We start from the raw sequence: 18,179 nt of genomic DNA, 5'->3' as shown, positions 1-18,179 counted from the left end.
TGAAAGAATCTCCTAACCCATCTCTTATCCACATAGCCTGGAGAAGCGGGGGGGGGGGGGGGGGGGGGGAGAGGGGGAGTGTGGGAGTCTCCATTGAGGGGGAGAGTGGAGTGTGGGTGTCTCCATTGAAGCTGAAGCCACGAGGCAGCCCAGCCTCTGGGAGGAGGGGACAGGACATCCCAGAGGAGGAGGCTTGTCACCCTCCCTGCAGCAGCCTGGCAGGGAGGGAGGCCCGGGGAGAGCCACGGGCACAGGTGTTGCCAGGGGACGTGCGCAGCTCTGTCTGGGCCCTGCGCAGTGCCGCCTCTGTGGGCACAGCCCTGTGTGAGGTGCGGCGGAGCTGGGCCGAGGCTGTGGAACCTACGATGGATCTCATCAAGCAATGAAGTGAGGGCAGGTTCGGGACCCTGCTCACACATCTTGGGGAGATTTGTGGGCTCTGGGCACCGTTCCTATCTTTTGGATCTGCTTCCTGGCACAACTAAACAGGCCCAGGCGGCGGCTGACTGAGCAGCACATGGGTGCCCTGCCAAGCTGGTAAACCCGGTCATATTCCAGGCTCCAGGCTGGCAGGGAAGCTGGGAAGGAATCTCCAGCGAGAGCATCAGGCCAAGCTAAAGCAGCCCAGTGGGGAAGGGAGGCTGCTCCGCCTTGAGGGACAGCAGACGCCAAGAAGATGGATGAGCAGGTGTTCAAAGGCGATCCCGACTGCCCTCATTCCATCTCGTTCTCGGGCAGTGGATTCCTCTCCTACTACCAGGCCGGGGCCGTGGACGCCTTGCGAGACCTGGCCCCCCGCATGCTGGACACCACCTATCGCTTCGCAGGGACTTCCGCAGGAGCGGTGATCGCAGCGCTGGTCATCTGCGGGATAGAAATGGGTAAGGCCTGGCCTCTGTCCTGGGCTCCCTGGAGAGATTTCCCCCAGTGCAGGAGCCTGTGGGGGCTTTGGGGGTGCTTCTGGGGACCACGCCAGGCCTGGGAGGCAGGAAGGGAAGGGGTGGGTGGGCTGGACCTCTGATAGGGTTGCAGCCTCAGAGCCACGGGGGAGCGTGGACCGCTCTCCCTCTCGCTTAGGGTCCATGGCTCGCTGGGGCTGAGAGGGGAGAGGCAGACTCCTGAGCATCCTGGTGTGTGAAGTTATGCCAGGACTCAGCCTTAAGAGGTGAAGGGTTGCTCTGGCCCCTTTTAAAATGCAGCATACTCCTAGGAGAGGCAACATTTCCAGTCAGTATCCGTTTGGTGAGGGTAGGTGCAAGAAAGAGGGAAGCCCTGAAGTTAGAGGGGGTGGATGGGGACCAAGAAGCTGGGAACAAGCATCCAGGCAGCCGTTGACACCAGTGGCTCATGCCTGTAATCCTAGCTACTCGGGAGGCTGAGATCTGAGGATCGCAGTTCAAAGCTGTCTGTGAGACTCTTATTTATCTCCAAAGAACCACCGGAAAACTGGAAATGGTGCTATGGCTCAAGCGGTAGAGTGCTAGCCTTGAATGCAAAGAGGCTCAGGGACAGTGACCAGGCCCTGAGTTCAAGCCCCAGAACTGGCAAAAATAAAAATAAAAAAGCCAGGCAGAATATGGAACTCTTCTGCTTTCTGCCCAGCTGGCCCAGGGGCCTGAGAGAAGGCTGGAGCCACATTGCTGAGCCGGGGGAGAAGCCACTGTCCCCACAGTCCCCAGAGCAAAAGCGTTTTCTCACTTTCTGAGCTCCTGTGCAGACCTCTGATTCACAAGGAGAAGTTCCAGAACAAAGCGACAGCTAATAAACATTGCTTCAATGCGATGTCAAAACAAAAACCTCTATGAATATGTCAGGACAGGGACAGGGGTCACATAAGGACTGCTTTAGAAAAGTAGTTAGGAGGGCTGGGAAGGTGGCTCAGTGGTAGAGTGCTTGCCTCGCATGCATGAGGCCCTTGGTTCGATTCCACAGCACCATGTAAACAGAAAAAGCCAGAAATGGTGCTGTGGTTCAAGTGGTAGAGTGCTAGCCTTGAGCAAAAGAAGTTGAGGGACAGTGCCCCGGCCCTGAGTTCAAGCCCCAGGACTGGCAGAGAGAGAGAGAGAATTTGATCAGACTGGGAATGAGTCCACAGTGTCTTTGCTCTCTGGTGCTGATTTGTTAGAATTAATCCAGTTCATTCCATTTGATCACAAACCTACTTGGCCAGGCTGTTCTGGACATAGAGCACAGGGAGGTGACATGAACCCCACTGTGTGATTCAAGCACCAGATTTTGCATGGCTTGTAATTATGGCAGTAGTTCAGGGAAGGGTGAGCTGCGGGACCTGCTGCAGGCCAGTCATTTAACCGCCGTGTCATTTCCTATTAACCGCTCTTCCCTCCAAGCAGGCCCTCTTCTAAGTCTTTGGCATCTATTAACTCATTCGGTCTTCACAGCAGCCCTCATAGAGGAAAACTGTTATTATCCCCATTTTACAGAGGAGGAAACTGAGTCACAGCACACTTAGCACTACTTGCCTAAGGTCATGCAAACAGCACTTGTGCCCGAGCATTTGTACCCCCTGCTCCTAGCAAAGCTGGAGGATGGAGGGCTGGGGTTGGATGTTGCTCTAAGCGCAGACGTGAAGAGGTGAGTGTGTGGAGTGAGGATATGTTGAGGATAGTATTTTATGCAGAAGGAAAAGTGGCTCGTGTGAAATACCACGAGAGTTAGGTCTCTGGGCTGTCTCATTCTCGGCACCATAGTTTAGATCACCCTGTGCATGGGCACACCTGATCTTGGTGGCAGTGAGCATCCTTGTTAGTGGCAAGGGGTATCCTTCCAGGGTGGGTACTGTGTACTCTGCAACAGCAAGCTAAGTTACTCTCCCACTTGGGGAGACCAACATGACACCTAGTCGGCCATTTGAGTTCTCACTTCCCCGCTGAGTCAAAGTCAGCTCTTGGCACTACCTAACTTGGAAGTTGTGTGGCCTCCTAACAGATACAAATTTATATTGGGTTGTTCTTCTTTCATTCCTATGTCCTGATTGTAAGCAAAGGTTTGAGTCTCCTGCATCTGGCCTACTTGTGACTGAGTATTGGGACTTGAACTCAGGGCTTAGATGCTGTCTCTGATCTCTTTTTGCTCAAGGCGAGCGCTCTACCAACTTGAGCCACAGCACCGCTTCTGGTTTTCTGGTGGTTAATTAGAAATAAGAGTCTTCTGGACTTTATTGTCCAGACTGGCTTGGAACTACGATCCTCAGATCTCAGTCTCCTGAGTAACTAGGATTACAGGCGTGAGCTACTGGCATTTGTAAACGCACCCTACACAGGGCCTGGTTTTCATCAGAGATGCAGTCAACATTCATTGGTTCATCCATTTCCCCTGAGGGGAGGTGGTCTCCATGGTAACCTCCAGTCTAGTTAGGAGTGATGTCGGAAACTTGTTACAAAGCTATAGTTGGCATAAAATAAAACTTTTTCTTTGCTTAGAATGGGTATTTGCTAGACTTGAAACTCCACCCCCACTTAAAGTACTACTTGGCACCTTTGTCTACAGAGTCCACGGCAAGTCCTCCTTCCCTCCCTCTCTCCTTGTCTTCTTCCCTCCCTCCCCTTTTTCCTTCCTCTCCTTCCCTTCTCCCTTCTCTTCTTTCCTCCTCCCTCCCTCCCTCCCCACTTCCCTCCGTCCTTCTCTGCAGAGGTACAAAGATACCTAGACAGATTCAATTCTACTTTGGCTCCAAGGAACTTAACAGTCTACTGAAACTCAGAAGCAGCCACCACATCGTTCTAATGCCAGAAAGTTCCTATCTGATGTAAAGACATTAAGAAGCATGAGTGGAGCCAACCCCTCCATCATGGAAGGCCTCCTGAAGTGGCAGCTGAGCTGGCAGGGGAGTGGAAGACAGACAGGTAGAGACAGGTCAGGCAGGATCCTCAGCTTCTGGCGAGAACGAGGCTGAGATGAGAAAGCCAAACACCTCCATGCGGCGAGTAGTGCAGGTCAGCTGATATCAGGCTTTGCCCTGGAGGGCTGCTGTGTGTCTGGATCGAGGAGCACAGGGGCTGGGGTGACCTGCAAACCCGTCTCCAGACTCTGGACTGAAACTCACAGGGAAAGACCTGTTCCTAGCCAGGCTGCCAGTGGTTCTCTCATGCCTGCAATCCTAGTAACTCAGGAGGCTGAGATCAGAGGAGGCTGGTTTGAAGCCAGCCTAGGGAGGAAAATCCGTGAGATTTATCTCCAATTAACCACTAAAAAGCCAGAAGTAGAGCTGTGGCTCAAATGGTAGAGTCCTGAGCAACAAAGCTAAGGGACAGCACAGACAACACTGAAACCCTGAGTTCAAGCCCTAGTACCGACACTGGGGGAGGGGGGGTCCTGCAAGAGGGGCTGGGCCCCTCTTTCCTTTAGCCTATTCCTGTGCCCAGCCCACTTTTCCAAGAAACCAGAGGCTCTGGGGCTGGTTATTTATTGTGCCAGTCCTAGGGCTTGAACTCAGGGCCTGAGTGCTGTCCCTGAGTCTCTTTTGCTCAAGGCTAATGCTCTACCACTTGAGCTACAGTACCACTTCCAGCTTTCTCTGTGTCTGTGGGTACTGAGGAATCGAACTCAGGGCTTTCATGCACGCTAGGCAAACACTCTACCACTAAGCCACAGTCCCAGCCCAACGGGCTGTTTTCCTTGTTCTTTCCCAAGCCTTTGCGGAGCCTTCCCTCTCCCAGGGCTGCCGTCCCCTCTTTCTTCTCCATCCTCAAGGCCTACCCTAGACGTCACCACACACTTAATCCTTGGAGTTCCCTCCTCTAGAGAAACTCAGCTGCAACAGCTAGAATCCACTCGGGAAAGCGTCCTGGCCGGGAAGCCCACGCACTGGCTTCTGAGCACAAACACCGTATTCCTCACAGTCACTTTGCTTGACGTGCCCTGTCCCTTCATCCCACCCGTCTAGTGGGGAGTACAGGGGGATCAAACGAAAGCTAGGCTGACCCCAGCATCCACACTGTCTCTCCTTCCATCCCTTCTGTTCCCAGAATCCACTTGGCGCAGTGACCTCCCGGCTTGGCTACGGGACAGTGGAGGAGATGGGGGCCTCTCCCTCCCATGGCGCCCTCCTTGAACATGCCTCAGAAATGTTCAAGGTCACAGCCCCAGGGAACTGAGGCTGGGGGGGGGGGGGGTGGAGGCTGACTCCACTAAATGCTGTTCTGTTTCTTTAATTCCCTCCTAACCTCATTAAGCAGGCACTATAATTGTGATAATTTTGCAAATGAGAAAACAGGGATTTGGAGAGATTAAACATTTCCCCAGATTTATACAACAGAGCCCAACGGGGATTTGTCTGACTTTCGAGGATCTGCCTCCACACAAATCATGGCCCTGGAATTGTTGCAGGCAGCACATTTTGTGGCCCTCTCATCAAACTCCGAAGGCAGAGCAATCACCGGAACCTCGGCCGACAAAGTGAGGTCAGATGGCTTGAAAATACAAAGGACTTTTAAAAGTATATATAAAAATGGGAGCTAGGCACTGGTGGCTCATGCTTGTCATCCTAGCTACTCAAGTGGCGGAAATATGAGCATCACAGTTCAAAGCCAGCTTGGGCAGGAAAGTCCATGTGAGACTCTTATCTCCAATTAACCTCCAGAAAACTGGAAGTGGTGCTATGGCTCAAGTGGTAGAGCACGCATCTTGAACTGAAGAGCTCAGGGACAGCACCCAGGTCCAGAGTTCAAGCCCCATGATCTCCCAAGTATAGGAAGGACAGAAATGAAGTCACTGTGTGGTGTGGTGGTTGTACATGCATGACCATGTTAGCTCACAAAAGGAACCTGTATTATACATATTTAAATCTTTTCAGTGTTTTCCTTAAACAGTCCTTTATGTTTTCATGTTAGGGGGTGGTGGACCGAAAGGTCTGGAAAAGCTCTGAATGTTATGTACACAGCACAAACACCCCACTGGAAAGCAGGTGACTGGGGGTGGCGGGGGCGGGGGAGAGCATAGCAGCCTGTCTTAGCATCAACAGGCATTAAAAGAGCCCCTCTGAGCACCAGTTCTGTGCATCTACTGGCCTTGATTTGGCAGATCCCTCTCTTTTTTTCTTTTTTTTTTGTCCATCATGGGTCTGGGTGCTGTCCCTCAGCTCTTCAGCTCATGCTAGTGCTCTACCACTTGAGCCACAGCACCACTTCCGGGTTTTTCTGCTTATGTGGTGCTGAGGAATCGAACCCAGGGCCTCATGAACTCTACCAAGGCAAGAACTCTACCACTGAGCCGCCTTCCCAGCCCCCACCTTTATTTTTCTTTGTTTGTGTGGGTGTGTGCACGCCCCTGCTATGGCTTGAACTCAGGACCTCATGCTCTTACTTGCCTTTTTTTTTTTTTTTTTTTAACTCAAGGCTAGTGCTCTACCACTTGAGCCGTATGTCCACTTCTGGCTTTTGCTGATTACTTGGAGATAAAAGGCTCTTGGATTTATCTACTTGGGCTGGTTTCTAATCTCAATCTCAATCTCAGCCTCCTGAGTAGCTAGGATTATTTACAGGTGTGTGACTGGACCAGGGTTTTTGGTCTTTACAGTTAGAGTGAGCAGAGTCTCAGGGTATGGCCTGAGGGCTTCCTTCCTTCCAAAGGTGGCATGGGGCAATGGTACAGGGGTCTAGGACCTACTTGGCTTTGACTCCGAATTGCCATGTGTTCTATTATTTAGACATTAGTTTTCCATTTTAGATTTCTTCTGAATAATGTCACTCTGACTAAAAGCTCAGAGAGCTCAGAGGCTCTCTGTTGCTCCTCAGTGGTGACACTAGCTTTCAGCCTGCTTTTTATCAATGTCCCTTCCATGTGGGGTGCAGAAATCAGTTGATGTGTAAGCCAGGGTCTCTGTCCCTCAAGGGTTAGCTGTCACTGTGAGGATAAACAGGTGACAGTTGGAAAGGCTGGGCAAACCACTACTGTTAAGATAATTAACAACAACAACAGTAGTAGTAATAATAATAATTGTAGGCTGAGATTCTGGCCTGCAGTTGGGGACCAGGCAGGAGTAGCAGACTCCCAGACTCTCCATACTTGCATGAATCCTGAGAATTGCCTGAGTTTTCCTGGGAATGCTCTGCTCACCAGAGCCTCCCCAGAGCTGCTGGGCCGGGGCTTCCCGGTGCACTCTGCAGGGGCTGCCTGCCTTGCAGGGGAAGGCGGCAGGCAGGTGCCTCCAGTGATTGGTTAAGCTAGAGGTTGTTGCTAGGTTACAGTCCACTGAGACTGGGGCCTCGCAGCCCCATCCTCCACTGCAGATCTATCCTGCACTGCAGACCTAATTTAGGCACTCTGGGAGCAGGATCCCCAGCAGCCTGGGTTGTCAGCCAAGGGTCCATCTTTCTAGGATTTCTCACTTCTGCTCGAGGCTGGGTGGGGGTGGGGAAGGGATGCCCTCAGTTTTTAACCCCTTTGTGTCATCTTACAGAGCTCTGTCTCTTCCTGGGCCTTAGTGTCCCTCTTGGACTTCTGGAGTTCATTTATTTATGCATTATTTATGCATGAATTTATGTATATTAAGTGTCTACCTGTGATCCGGGCACTATATTGAATGCTAGGAATGAACAGGGCAGAGACCATGCTTGAAAGGGGCAAAAACTAGACATGTAACTAAATAACATACGTTGAATTCATCCTGCTTTTCTCCTTCAATGATTTTTTTTTTTTTTTTGCCAGTCCTGGGACTGGGCACTGACCCTGAGCCTCTTTGTGCTCAAGGCTAGCTCTACCATTTGAGCCACAACACCATACCACTTTTGGCTTTTTCGGGGGTAGTTTATTGGAGATAAGAGTCTCATGGAAGTCGGGCGCTGGTGGATCACACCTAGCTATTCAGGAGGCTGAGATCTGAGGATCAAGGTTCAAAGCCAGCCAGGGCAAGAAAGTCTGTGGGACTCTTATTTCCAATAAAACCTAGAAGGCCGGAAGTGGCATTGTAGCTCAAGCGGAAGAGGGCTTGCCTTGAGCTGAAGAGCACAGGGACAGTGCCCAAGCCCAGAGTTCAAGCCCCACAGCTGACCAAAAAAAAAAAAAAAAGAGTCTCATGGATTTTTCTGCTCATACTGGCTTCAAACTGCGATCCTCAGATCTCAGACTACTGGGTTACTAAGATTACAGGTCTGACCCACTGGTGCCTGGTGGCAACCATTTTTAAACAATCTGCTCAGCTCTGGCCCCGCCCCTTCCCCCACCTCCACTAGCTACATCCACTTCTGCTCAGAGAAGAGGCTGGTCTGTGGGTAAGGCCTAGGGCTTGTGGTCTTCCTCCTCCCATCTCATGACCTGTAGTTTGTCCATGGACAAAGTCCTGTCAGAAACTCCCTGAAGTGGGCTGGGAAGGTGGCTCAGTGGTAGAGCGCTTGCCTTGCATGCATGAGGCTCTGGGTTCAATTCCTCAGCACCACATAAGCAGAAAAGCTGGAAGTGGCACTGTGGCTCAAGTGGTAGAGTGCTAACCTTGAGCTGAAGAGCTGAGGGACAGCGTCCAGACCCAGAGTTCAGGCTGCACGACCGGCAAAAAGAGAAGAAAAGAAACACCCTGAAGTGTGGGCACCCTCCAGGGCCATTCACCCTGTGCCTACCAAGTCTTCACTGAACCCTGGGGGTATTCAATGTCTGCCCAATGTATAAACAAAGGAAAATATACACCTGAGCCAGATGGAGAGCCTACTTGAAGATCATCCCAGAGCGATGGACAGGACACAGAATTACCCACATGGTTTAGAGTGGTCAGCTCACCAGACTTGATGAGTCTAGGGTGTGAACAACTTCATTGTCAACTAAGGGACGAAGAAGCGGGGGGGGGGGGGGGGGGGGCTGGGAGGCTCTGAAGGACATTTGAAAGTTGCCTAGGAGATTTCATTCTTTTCAGTGGCCACTTCCATTTCCTAGAAGGAGCTCAGGCATTAGCGCCAGGCAGATTTGCTCAAATTCCAACTTCACACATACTACTTCAGTCACCTCGCCAGTTAAATACCTTTATTCAATCTTAACTTTATCATCTACAACATAGAGGCAGCCATACCTATTTTATTGTGTTGTAAGGAAGACTGTTTTGTTTTTTGTGCCGGTACTAGGACTTGAACTCATGGCCTATGTGCTGAATTTTTTTTTTCACTCAAAGCTGGTGTTCCACCACTTGAGGCACATCTCTAGTTTTGGCTTTTTGCTGGCTCACTGAAGAGAAGAGTCACATGGACTTTTCTGTCTGGGCTGCTTCAAATTATGATCCTCAGATTTCAGCCTCCTGAGTAGTTGGATTACACGTGTGAGCCACTGGTGCTTGGCTGGGCCTTTAATTCTACCTTTAAATCCTGCTTTGCTTTGTGTCTCAGACCTTTGTGGCTTGTGGCTGGAAGAAGGCCTTGAAATAGGAGAAGGTGCTGGAAAACAGTAACTGGGAGAAACCAGATGTCCTGGCCCTCTCTCCCTAGCGACACGATTGTTGGTTTCCAGATTGCAGCATTTCCAGGCACGAGCCCTTGGGAAAAGCAATACTATTTCCATTGTGCCGACGTTCTCTCTCTCCTCAGAATAGCTGAGAGCTGACTGCAAAATGAAAAACATGATGAATCCACAATTAAAACTAAGCATTTACAGGTTTGAAATAGGTGTATCCGTGATCTACCATTCTCACTGTTAAGAATTTATTCTAAGAAAAATAACTGGGGCGGGCTGGGAAGGTGGCTCAGTGGTAGAGCGCTTGCCTTGCATGCATGAGGCCCTGGGTTCCATTCCTCAGCACCACATAAGCAGAATAAGCCAGAAGTGGCGCTGTGGCTCAAGGGGTAGAGTGCCAGCCTTGAGCAGGAGCTGAGGGACAGCACCCAGGCCCAGAGATCAGGCCCCACAACCGACAACAACACCAAAAAAAAAAGTTATAGCTGGGCACCGGTGGCTCACACCTATAATCATAGCTACTCAGGAGGTTGACATCTGAGAATTGAGGTTTAAAACCAGCTGGTGGACAAATCTGAGAGACTCTTTTTTTTTTTTTTTTTTTGGGTCCGGTCATGAGGCCTGAACTCTGGGCCTGGGCGCTGACCCTCAGCTCTTCAGCCCAAGGTTAGCGCTCTACCACTTGAGCCACAGCACCACTTCTGGCTTTTTCTGTTTATGTGGTGCTGAGGAATGGAACCCAGGGCCTCATGCATGCAAGGCAAGCACTCTACCACTGAGCCACCTTCCCAGCCCTCTGAGAGACTCTTATCTCCAATTAATCAGCAAAATGCTAGAAATGGAAGTGTGGCTCAAATGGTAGAATTTAGTCTTGATGGGAAAAAGCCAAGAAAGAGCACAAGGCCCTGAATTCAAGCCCCAGTACTGGCACCAAAAAAGTTTAAATGCAAGTTAAAAATAATGTATATACCATGTTTCCCTATAAAAAAGAATAAAAATGAAATATGGAGTCTAAAAAGACAGTTAATGGTACTGGATGGAAGAAGTCTTTTTTTTTTTTTGGGTCCAATCTTGGGGCTTGAACTCTGGGCCTGGGCGCTGTCCCTCAGCTCTTCAGCTCAAGGCTAGCACTCTACCACTTGAGCCACAGTGCCACTTCTAACTTTTTTCTTTTTGCTTATGTGGTGCTGAGGAATGGAACCCAGGGCCTCATGCATGCAAGGCAAGTGCTCTACCACTGAGCCACCTTCCCAGCCCCCAAGAAGTCTTTTTTTTTCCTTCCTTTCTGTGTGACTGAATTTTTCTCCCCTCCTCCCCTTCTCCCTCCCTTCATATCTTCTTCCTCTCTCTTTCTCTCTCTCTCCCTCTCTCTTTCTCTCTCCCTGTTTCTTTTTCTGCATATTTTAGGCAAATATTCTACCACTAAACTACACAGCCAGTCCTTGGCTTTTCTGAGCTAGGGTCTCTCTGTATTCCAAGCTGGCCTTGAACTCATAATCCTCCTGCCTCAGCCTCCCAAGGATGTGTGTCTCCATTAAAAAAAAAAAAACCATTCCACAATGAGTATGTATGCTTTGTGTGACAAGATCAAATTAACTCCAGTCATTCCAGGGACACCTATAGCCAGGAGTCCCAGAGTTCAGAACTAGTTGAATCTGCCCTGGCCCTGGCACACCTGGGAAAGGTCATTGACCTCTGGGAGGTGGGAGACCCATGAAGAATTTCAGAAGCAGTGTGTCCTCATCCTAGCTGATCCCTATCCCAGCCGGTCCTGCAGGTGATCAGTCCTTTCCCATGGAAATGCCCCATTGCTGCACAACCTGCCTGGGAGCTGGCCACCGCCTTCCCTGGAGGTAAAGCACTGTTTGTACCTGTCTGGGTACATAAAGAGCCCAACCTAAATAAGGCTGCTGGGACTTCTGCCTCCCAGGAGCATCTGCCCCTCAACGGGGTGAGAGCGGAGATGCTCCATGCTCTGGTGGGTACTTCCATATCAGATGCAGATGTGTTCCAAGAGAAGAGTGTTACCATGGCAACCCAGGCTCACTCAGCCTCTCCATCGTTGGGACCAGTCCAATGTCTGAGGGGAAAAAAATTCAGAGAGATGGGATTTGGGGGTCAGAAACCACTGCCTGGCTGTTCAACCTCAGACAAAATACTTTCCTATGCCTCAGTTTCTGCATCTGTAAAATGGTCCTGGCGAGTCTTGTCCACCTCCAAGACAGGTGTGGAATAATCTGTGAACTGAGAAATGAGAGAAAGAGTGTCTCTAGTTTTTGTCTGTCCCCCAAATTGCTGGATGTGATGTAACCTGCCTGCTCCTCAGTCGTTCTACTTACAAACTGGAGAGTAAGGCACACTGTGATGACTTCCCAGGTATCTTTTTAGGTGCCAGTGACAAACTCAGAATCTCAAGTTAGATGGACTCTCAGCCCTCCCTGCCCACTTAGAAATCTGTCTGATAAGCTCTGACAGAAGAATTTGTACAACCCCAGCTTGGTTCCTTCCAGTGGCAGAGAGCTCACCACTGCACAATTTGCCACATCGCTAGCACTACACATGAAGAAACTTCTTGTAGGAGGCTGGTTTGCAATCAAAGATTTAATTAAGGGCTCAGTGCTAGAGCACGTTTAGTAGGTACAACGCCTTGGGGTCAGTCTTCAGCACAAGAATAGTAGGTCTGGAAAAAAAAATGGATCGGGCCTTTTGAGAGCTACTGATTTTCCTAGGGGCCTATTGGGGGTGGGGGGTGGCAAATGAGCAGCAATCAGGTAGAGACCAGGCTGTCAAGCTTTGGGCTTAGTGTCATAGAAAGGGACTGGGAGGCAAGGACAACAAGGTAGTGATTTGAGACCAGCCAGGGCAAAATCAAGAGACTCTGTCTCAAAGACAAGCCAGCTGGGATAGGACATACCTGCAGTTCCAGCTATTTAGGAGTGAAGATAGGAGGATCAAGGTCTAAATCTGGCAAAATCTCAAGATCTTATCTAAAACATTACTCAAGCTAAAAAGGGCTGCAGGGATGGCTCAAAGAGTAGAACTCCTACTTATTGCATTCAAGATCCTGAGTCCCAAACCTAGTGCCCTCCCACCTCCCCACTCCCAGAAAAGAAATCTCACTCTGTCTCCATACTAGACAAAATAACTGGATCCTGCTCAAGTTATATTATTTGTCTGCGCTTCAGTTTCCTGACTCGTAAAATGGTAGAATTCTTATTTCAACATCTTGTTGTCAGGTAAAGCATGGAAGCACTTCTTGCTCAGCTCCTAACCCAAACTGCACAGGTGGGGTTCTCAATACCAGGCGAGGGTCCCATGCGCCACCCGGTAAAGACACACTGAGCCCTGCGCTGGTGGCTCACAGCTGTAATCCTAACTACTCTGGAGGCTGAGATCTGAGGATTGTGGTTCAAAGTCAGACTCTTATCTCCAATTAATTACAGAAAAACCTGGAAGTGACTCTGTGGCCCAAAGGGTAGAGTGCTAGGACCTGAGTTCAAGCCCCACAGCGCACGCGCGCACGCATGCGTGTGCGCACACACACACACACACACACACACACACACACACACACACACACACACACTGCATCTGTGTCTTCTCAGCGATCTCATCTAGGATCCCAAGAATGTGGTGTGAGGTGGGTGTCCCTGCAGGGATAGAGTTGGGAGCAAGGTGGTGGAAGGTGTCTTTTGGCCACTGGTTTGATCGTTTGGAGCAGGACACCTGCGCCCAGCTCTGCCCTGGCCTAGCTGGGGGATCTGTGGAGGCTGAGATCCTCCTTCCATGCCTGGCTGTGCTCAGGGCATGTGGGCAGCGCACTCTAGGTGAAGACCTTGTGCTGAGGCCGCCCCGACCCTCTGCTCCTCCCACAGATGAGTACCTCAGATTCCTGAACGTGGGCCTGGCCGAGGTGAAGAAGTCCTTCCTGGGCCCCTTGTCTCCATCCTGCAAGATGGTCCAGACCATGCGGCGGTTTCTGTACCACGCGCTGCCCGAGGACTCCTACAAGGCCACCACCGGGAAGCTGCACGTGGGCCTCACCCGCCTGGAGGACGGAGAAAGCGTGGTGGTCTCCGAGTTCACATCCAAGGAGGAACTCATCGAGGCAAGGGCTCCTGGCCACGCCCCCCACGGGTCCTGCCCGCCCCGCCCCCTCCTCGTTTCTGCTTCTCTAGCCCCTCCCTTCCCAAGTGCTCAGCATCTGTCTGTGCCAAGCTCAGGGCTAGATAAGATAGCACAGACAGACCAAAAACCACCCAGCCTGGACACAATGCCCCCAGTCCCTGCTCAGGCCTCCTTCTGCCCCCGGTCCCGCCCTGCCTCTGGGCTAATCCCTGAGTTCCCAAGAGCCCCATGGAGGGGTGGGGGCATGGGTGCCAGGGCTCCCACAGCGCCTCCCAGCCGGGGTCACAGTGTGCAACTTCTTGAATTACTGTGTTTGCAAGAAGAGTCAGAGAGCAGCCCGCTCACCCCGCTCCTGTCCTCCACAGGCCCCGATAGAAGAAGGATTTGTCCCAGGACAATTCCACACCTAGGACAGTGCATGCTCACACCCAGAGCACTGGGCGAAGCTCACCAGTGTGAGTCTTCCTTCTGAGTTGCAAAGGCTGCGCTTGCTGGGGCTTTGCCCAACTTTTCTTTAAAAGACAAAGGGCCAGACAGCAGTGGCTCAGGCCTCTAATCTTAGCTACTTGGGAGTCTAAGATCTGAGGATTGAGGTTTGAAGCCAGCCTGGGCAAGAAAGTTCATGAGATTCTCTTTTTTTAAAAATGATGTATGGGCCGGGCGCTGGTGGCTCACGCCTGTAATCCTAGCTACTCAGGAGGCTGAGATCTGAGGATCGCTGTTCAAAGCCAGCCCGGGCAGGAGAGACCATGAGACTCCTATCTCCAATAACCACCAGAAAAACCAGAAGTGGCGCTGTAGCTCAAGTGGTAGAGCGCTCGCCTTGAGCTGAAGAGCTGAGGGACAGCGCCCAGGCCCAGAGTTCAAGCCCCACGGCCGACCCAAAAAAAAAAAAATGATGTATGGCTTCTTTTTTTTTTTGGTCCGGTTGTGGGGCCTGAACTCTGGGCCTGGGCGCTGTCCCTCAGCTCTTCAGCTCAAGGCGAGCGCTCTACCACTTGAGCCACAGCACCACTTTCGGCTTTTTTCTTTTTGCTTATGTGGTGCTGAGGAATCGAACTCAGAGCCTCAGGCATGCAAGGCAAGCACTCTACCACTGAGCCACCTTCCCAGCCCTGGCTTCTTTTTTAAAATACATTTTTTATTGTAAAAATAGTGTCCAGAGGGGTTACAGTTACCTGAGTAAGGTAATGAGTACATTTCCTATGAAGCATTGTTACCTCCTCCTTTGTTTTTCCCCTACCATCCCTTCCCTTCCTTCCATGAGATTCTTATTGCTAATAAACTACCAAAAAGCCAGAAGTAGTAGAGCACTAGCCTTGAGCAAAAGCAGCTCAGGGATAGTGCCCAGGCCCTGAGTTCAAGCTTCAGGACTGGCACACACACACACACACACACACACACACACACACATGCACACATAGACAAGGAGAGTTAGTGAAGCTGGGTAGCCTTCCATCCCACACATCCACCCTTTTCCCTGCCCCCCACACCTGTCTGTCTTCTTTGTGCTCATCCTGGGGCCTGAACTCTGGGCTTGGTACTTTCCCTTAGCTTTTTCAATCAAGTCTAGTGCTCTACCACCTGAGTCACACCTCCACATCCAGCTTTTTGCTAGTTAGTTGGAGATAAGAGTCTCACAGACTTTCCTGCTCACGCTGGCTTCAAACCTTGATCCTCAGATCTCAGCCTCCTGAGTAGCTAGGATGACAGGCGGGAGCCGCCAGTGCCCGCCTCACACCTGTGTCTTTGGAATCCCATCCTCACAAGCCAACCACACACATCATACCCAAAGCCGCCCACCTGGGCCTTGTGCGGCTAGATCCTATTCTCCGGGGATCTCCCTTCCCTCCTACTTCCCTTCCTGCTTCACCAAACTCGCCTCCTCCCGCCCCTCCCCTCCTTCATTGCCTCCGGCCCTGCACTGCTCCTTGGGGCCACCAGGCCCAGGGTGGCCTCCCTCGAGGCCTGTCCCCCTTGTGCTGGCATCTCCCTTCCGCATCCTTGAGTGTTGCCAAGGGTGCTCCTTTCATCCTCGGAGTCCAGGGCCCGGCCCAGGACAGACACAGACCCCCGGCTTGTGGAACGCTGGTGTCAGCAGGGAGATAGATACTGAGGCCGCCCCGTCCCGTCAACCCAAGACAGTTGGCCAGTAGTTACCAAGGACCTAGCTCACCTGGAATCGACATTGAGGCTCTGCTCCCGTGGCCGGTGCCTTCCCCTCGGGGCTGAGGAAGCTGGGGGGAGGGGGGAAGCCATGGAGCCCTCCCATCCCATCCCCAGGGCCTGCGCCATCTCGAGCCCCATTTTCTCCCCAGGCCCTGTACTGCAGCTGCTTTGTTCCTGTCTACTGTGGCCTCATACCCCCTACCTACCGTGGTGTGGTAAGCGCTCTTTGTGTTGGGCTGGGCCCCAACAGGGGACCCCAGGCCCCGCATCTAGGGGATCAGTGGGGTGATCGCAGAACTCAGGGGCTTCCCCATGTTGGTGGGCCCTTCCCACTGAGCCTGGCTTCTCTGACCCATGAACCCATTACTTAGCCTGGCAAATTGAGTCCCTGCTGGCTTGAGCTAGCCTGTAGAATACAGACCCTGGGATGTTGGGACACGGGGCCTTGACGGATGGGGTCTTCAGGCCAGCTAGCCGCGTGCTCACAGACTTTCATGTGCCTGTGAGTTGGGGGTGTCAGTTGGGGGTGTGGATAGGTCACAACTCCACACCCCAGCCAGCCTCCGTAATGGTGGAACTCCTGGTTGAAGGGTAGGCTCTAAGTGGTGCAGGTCAAACTCTAGGCCTAAGGTTACGATTGGGGGGGTGAGGTCGATGGTGCCCACAAAATATACCCTGAGTCATTCAAGCACCCCAGTGGCAGGGCCCCCATGCATTTGTTATCCTGGTCCAGTGCATGGGTGGAGAAGCCGAAGCCTCCCAAGGAGGAGGCGGGAGAAGGTTAGACCCCACCGCGCCCATCTCAGCACAGCCACGATGGCTGGGGTCCACTGAGGACTCACGCAGTACCTCGGACAGGTCACTCTTCCACGAGGACCTCCGTCCATCCCGAGGGCTCTCCTGACCCGCTGTTCCCTCGAGCCAGATTCTCCACCTCGGGCCATGCGGATCCCAGATAAGCATTTTCCCCTTGATTCCCCCCAGAGGTACATCGACGGCGGCTTCACGAGCATGCAGCCCTGCTCCTTCTGGACGGACTCCATCACCATCTCCACCTTCAGCGGGCAGCAGGACATCTGTCCCCGGGACTGTCCCGCCATCTTCCACGACTTCCGCCTGTGCAATTTCTCCTTCCAGTTCTCCCTGGAGAACATCACACGGATGACACACGCCCTGTTTCCCCCGGATCTGGTGGTGAGAGGCAGGAGGGGCCCTGGGCAGAAAGGGCGGAGGGGGGGAGAGGCACTCAGAGCCAGGCAATGGGGCAGGGGCTGGGTCTCCTCCCCTTCAATGCATCCTGGGTCACTTACTCTTAGATGGACTCCTGGCCTTGCTGCTAACTCATTATGTGTCTGGGGACCAGTACCCGCCCTCTCCCCCGCCCCCCTTAATTTCCCCATGTAAAACAGGATGAAGTGAGAACAGTTGTGGGAATGTCACCTGACACTTCCACTCTGAGAGTCAGTGAACCAGAGCCCAGGGCCAAATCCACGGCTTGTTTTATATAGCCTACAGCTGTCCAAAACTGTTAAAGAATAAGGAAGGAAGGAGCCAGGCACCAGTGGCTCATGCCTGTAATCCTAGCTGCTCAGGAGGCTAAGATCTGAGGATTGAGGTTCAAAGCCAGCCCAGGCAGGAAAGGCTGTGAGACTCTTATCTCCAGTAAACCAGCAGAAAACCGGAAGTGGCACTGTGGCTCAAGGGGTAGAGCGCTCACCTTGAGCTGAAGAGCTGAAGGACAGCACCCAGGCCCAGAGTTCAAACCCCACAACCGACCAAAAGAAAAAGAAAGAAAAGGAGGGAGGGGAGGGAGGGCAAGCCTGCATTGGAGACTGTAGCCAGCAAAGCCCAGGAATATTTCCATGAGCAGTTCTAACCACACAGCCAGTAAGTAATAGCACTGGGATTTGAACCCACACTCCAAACTCTGCTCTTCTAGGACCATACAGACAAGGCATCCCCAGGTCTCAGCAGGTAGCGAGGGATGGGCTGCTGGATGGGTATGTTTGGAAACCCTAACACATCCAGCTCGATGGCTGTGGTGGGAAGGGCTGGCGGCCAGCACTGTGGTCTTATTGTCTGGTGTCTCTCAGATACTGCAGGAGTACTACTACCGGGGCTATGATGACACTGTTCTGTACCTGAGGAGGCTCAGTAAGTACCCCATGGGCCCCAGGGGAGATAAAAATAAAACGGTGGGGCTGGAATGTAGGAAAAGCATTTGCCTAGCAATTGGAACATCCTGGGTTTGATCCCCAGTACCAAAACAAGAAAAGACACAATAAAATAGAATAACTGTGTTCAGGTCAGACATAGCTCAAATTCCCCAGCAGAATTTTCTATTTTACTTCACTCTCATCCACTTTATCCTATTTGTAATAAAGCCATTTTGTCCATGTAGAATTAGACATGAGTAGTTTATCCTTGGGTAGGAATTTGAGTGACATGTCAATCAACAAATCAGAGAGGAGAGACTGGCCCATGCTGATTGGGAA

At 51.8% G+C, this 18,179-nt stretch overlaps 1 protein-coding gene across 1 annotated transcript in view; it reads left to right on the top strand.

The window, feature by feature from the left end:
- Positions 1-676: 676 nt before the first annotated feature.
- The window catches only part of Pnpla1 (patatin like phospholipase domain containing 1), a 30,053-nt gene continuing 12,550 nt past the window's right edge, over positions 677-18,179 (top strand). Inside the window, exons 1-5 of the mRNA XM_042683882.1 lie at positions 677-881; positions 13,263-13,495; positions 15,834-15,899; positions 16,669-16,878; positions 17,778-17,838. Of these exons, the coding sequence (XP_042539816.1) occupies positions 677-881; positions 13,263-13,495; positions 15,834-15,899; positions 16,669-16,878; positions 17,778-17,838 (775 nt within the window). The remainder of the gene's footprint in view (positions 882-13,262; positions 13,496-15,833; positions 15,900-16,668; positions 16,879-17,777; positions 17,839-18,179) is intronic.

The sequence above is a fragment of the Dipodomys spectabilis genome, unplaced genomic scaffold (assembly GCF_019054845.1).
Source record: "Dipodomys spectabilis isolate Male_0828 unplaced genomic scaffold, ASM1905484v1 ptg000085l, whole genome shotgun sequence".
In the NCBI taxonomy this organism is placed as follows: Eukaryota; Metazoa; Chordata; class Mammalia; order Rodentia; family Heteromyidae; genus Dipodomys; species Dipodomys spectabilis.
This window is presented reverse-complemented; position numbering and strand designations above follow the sequence as displayed.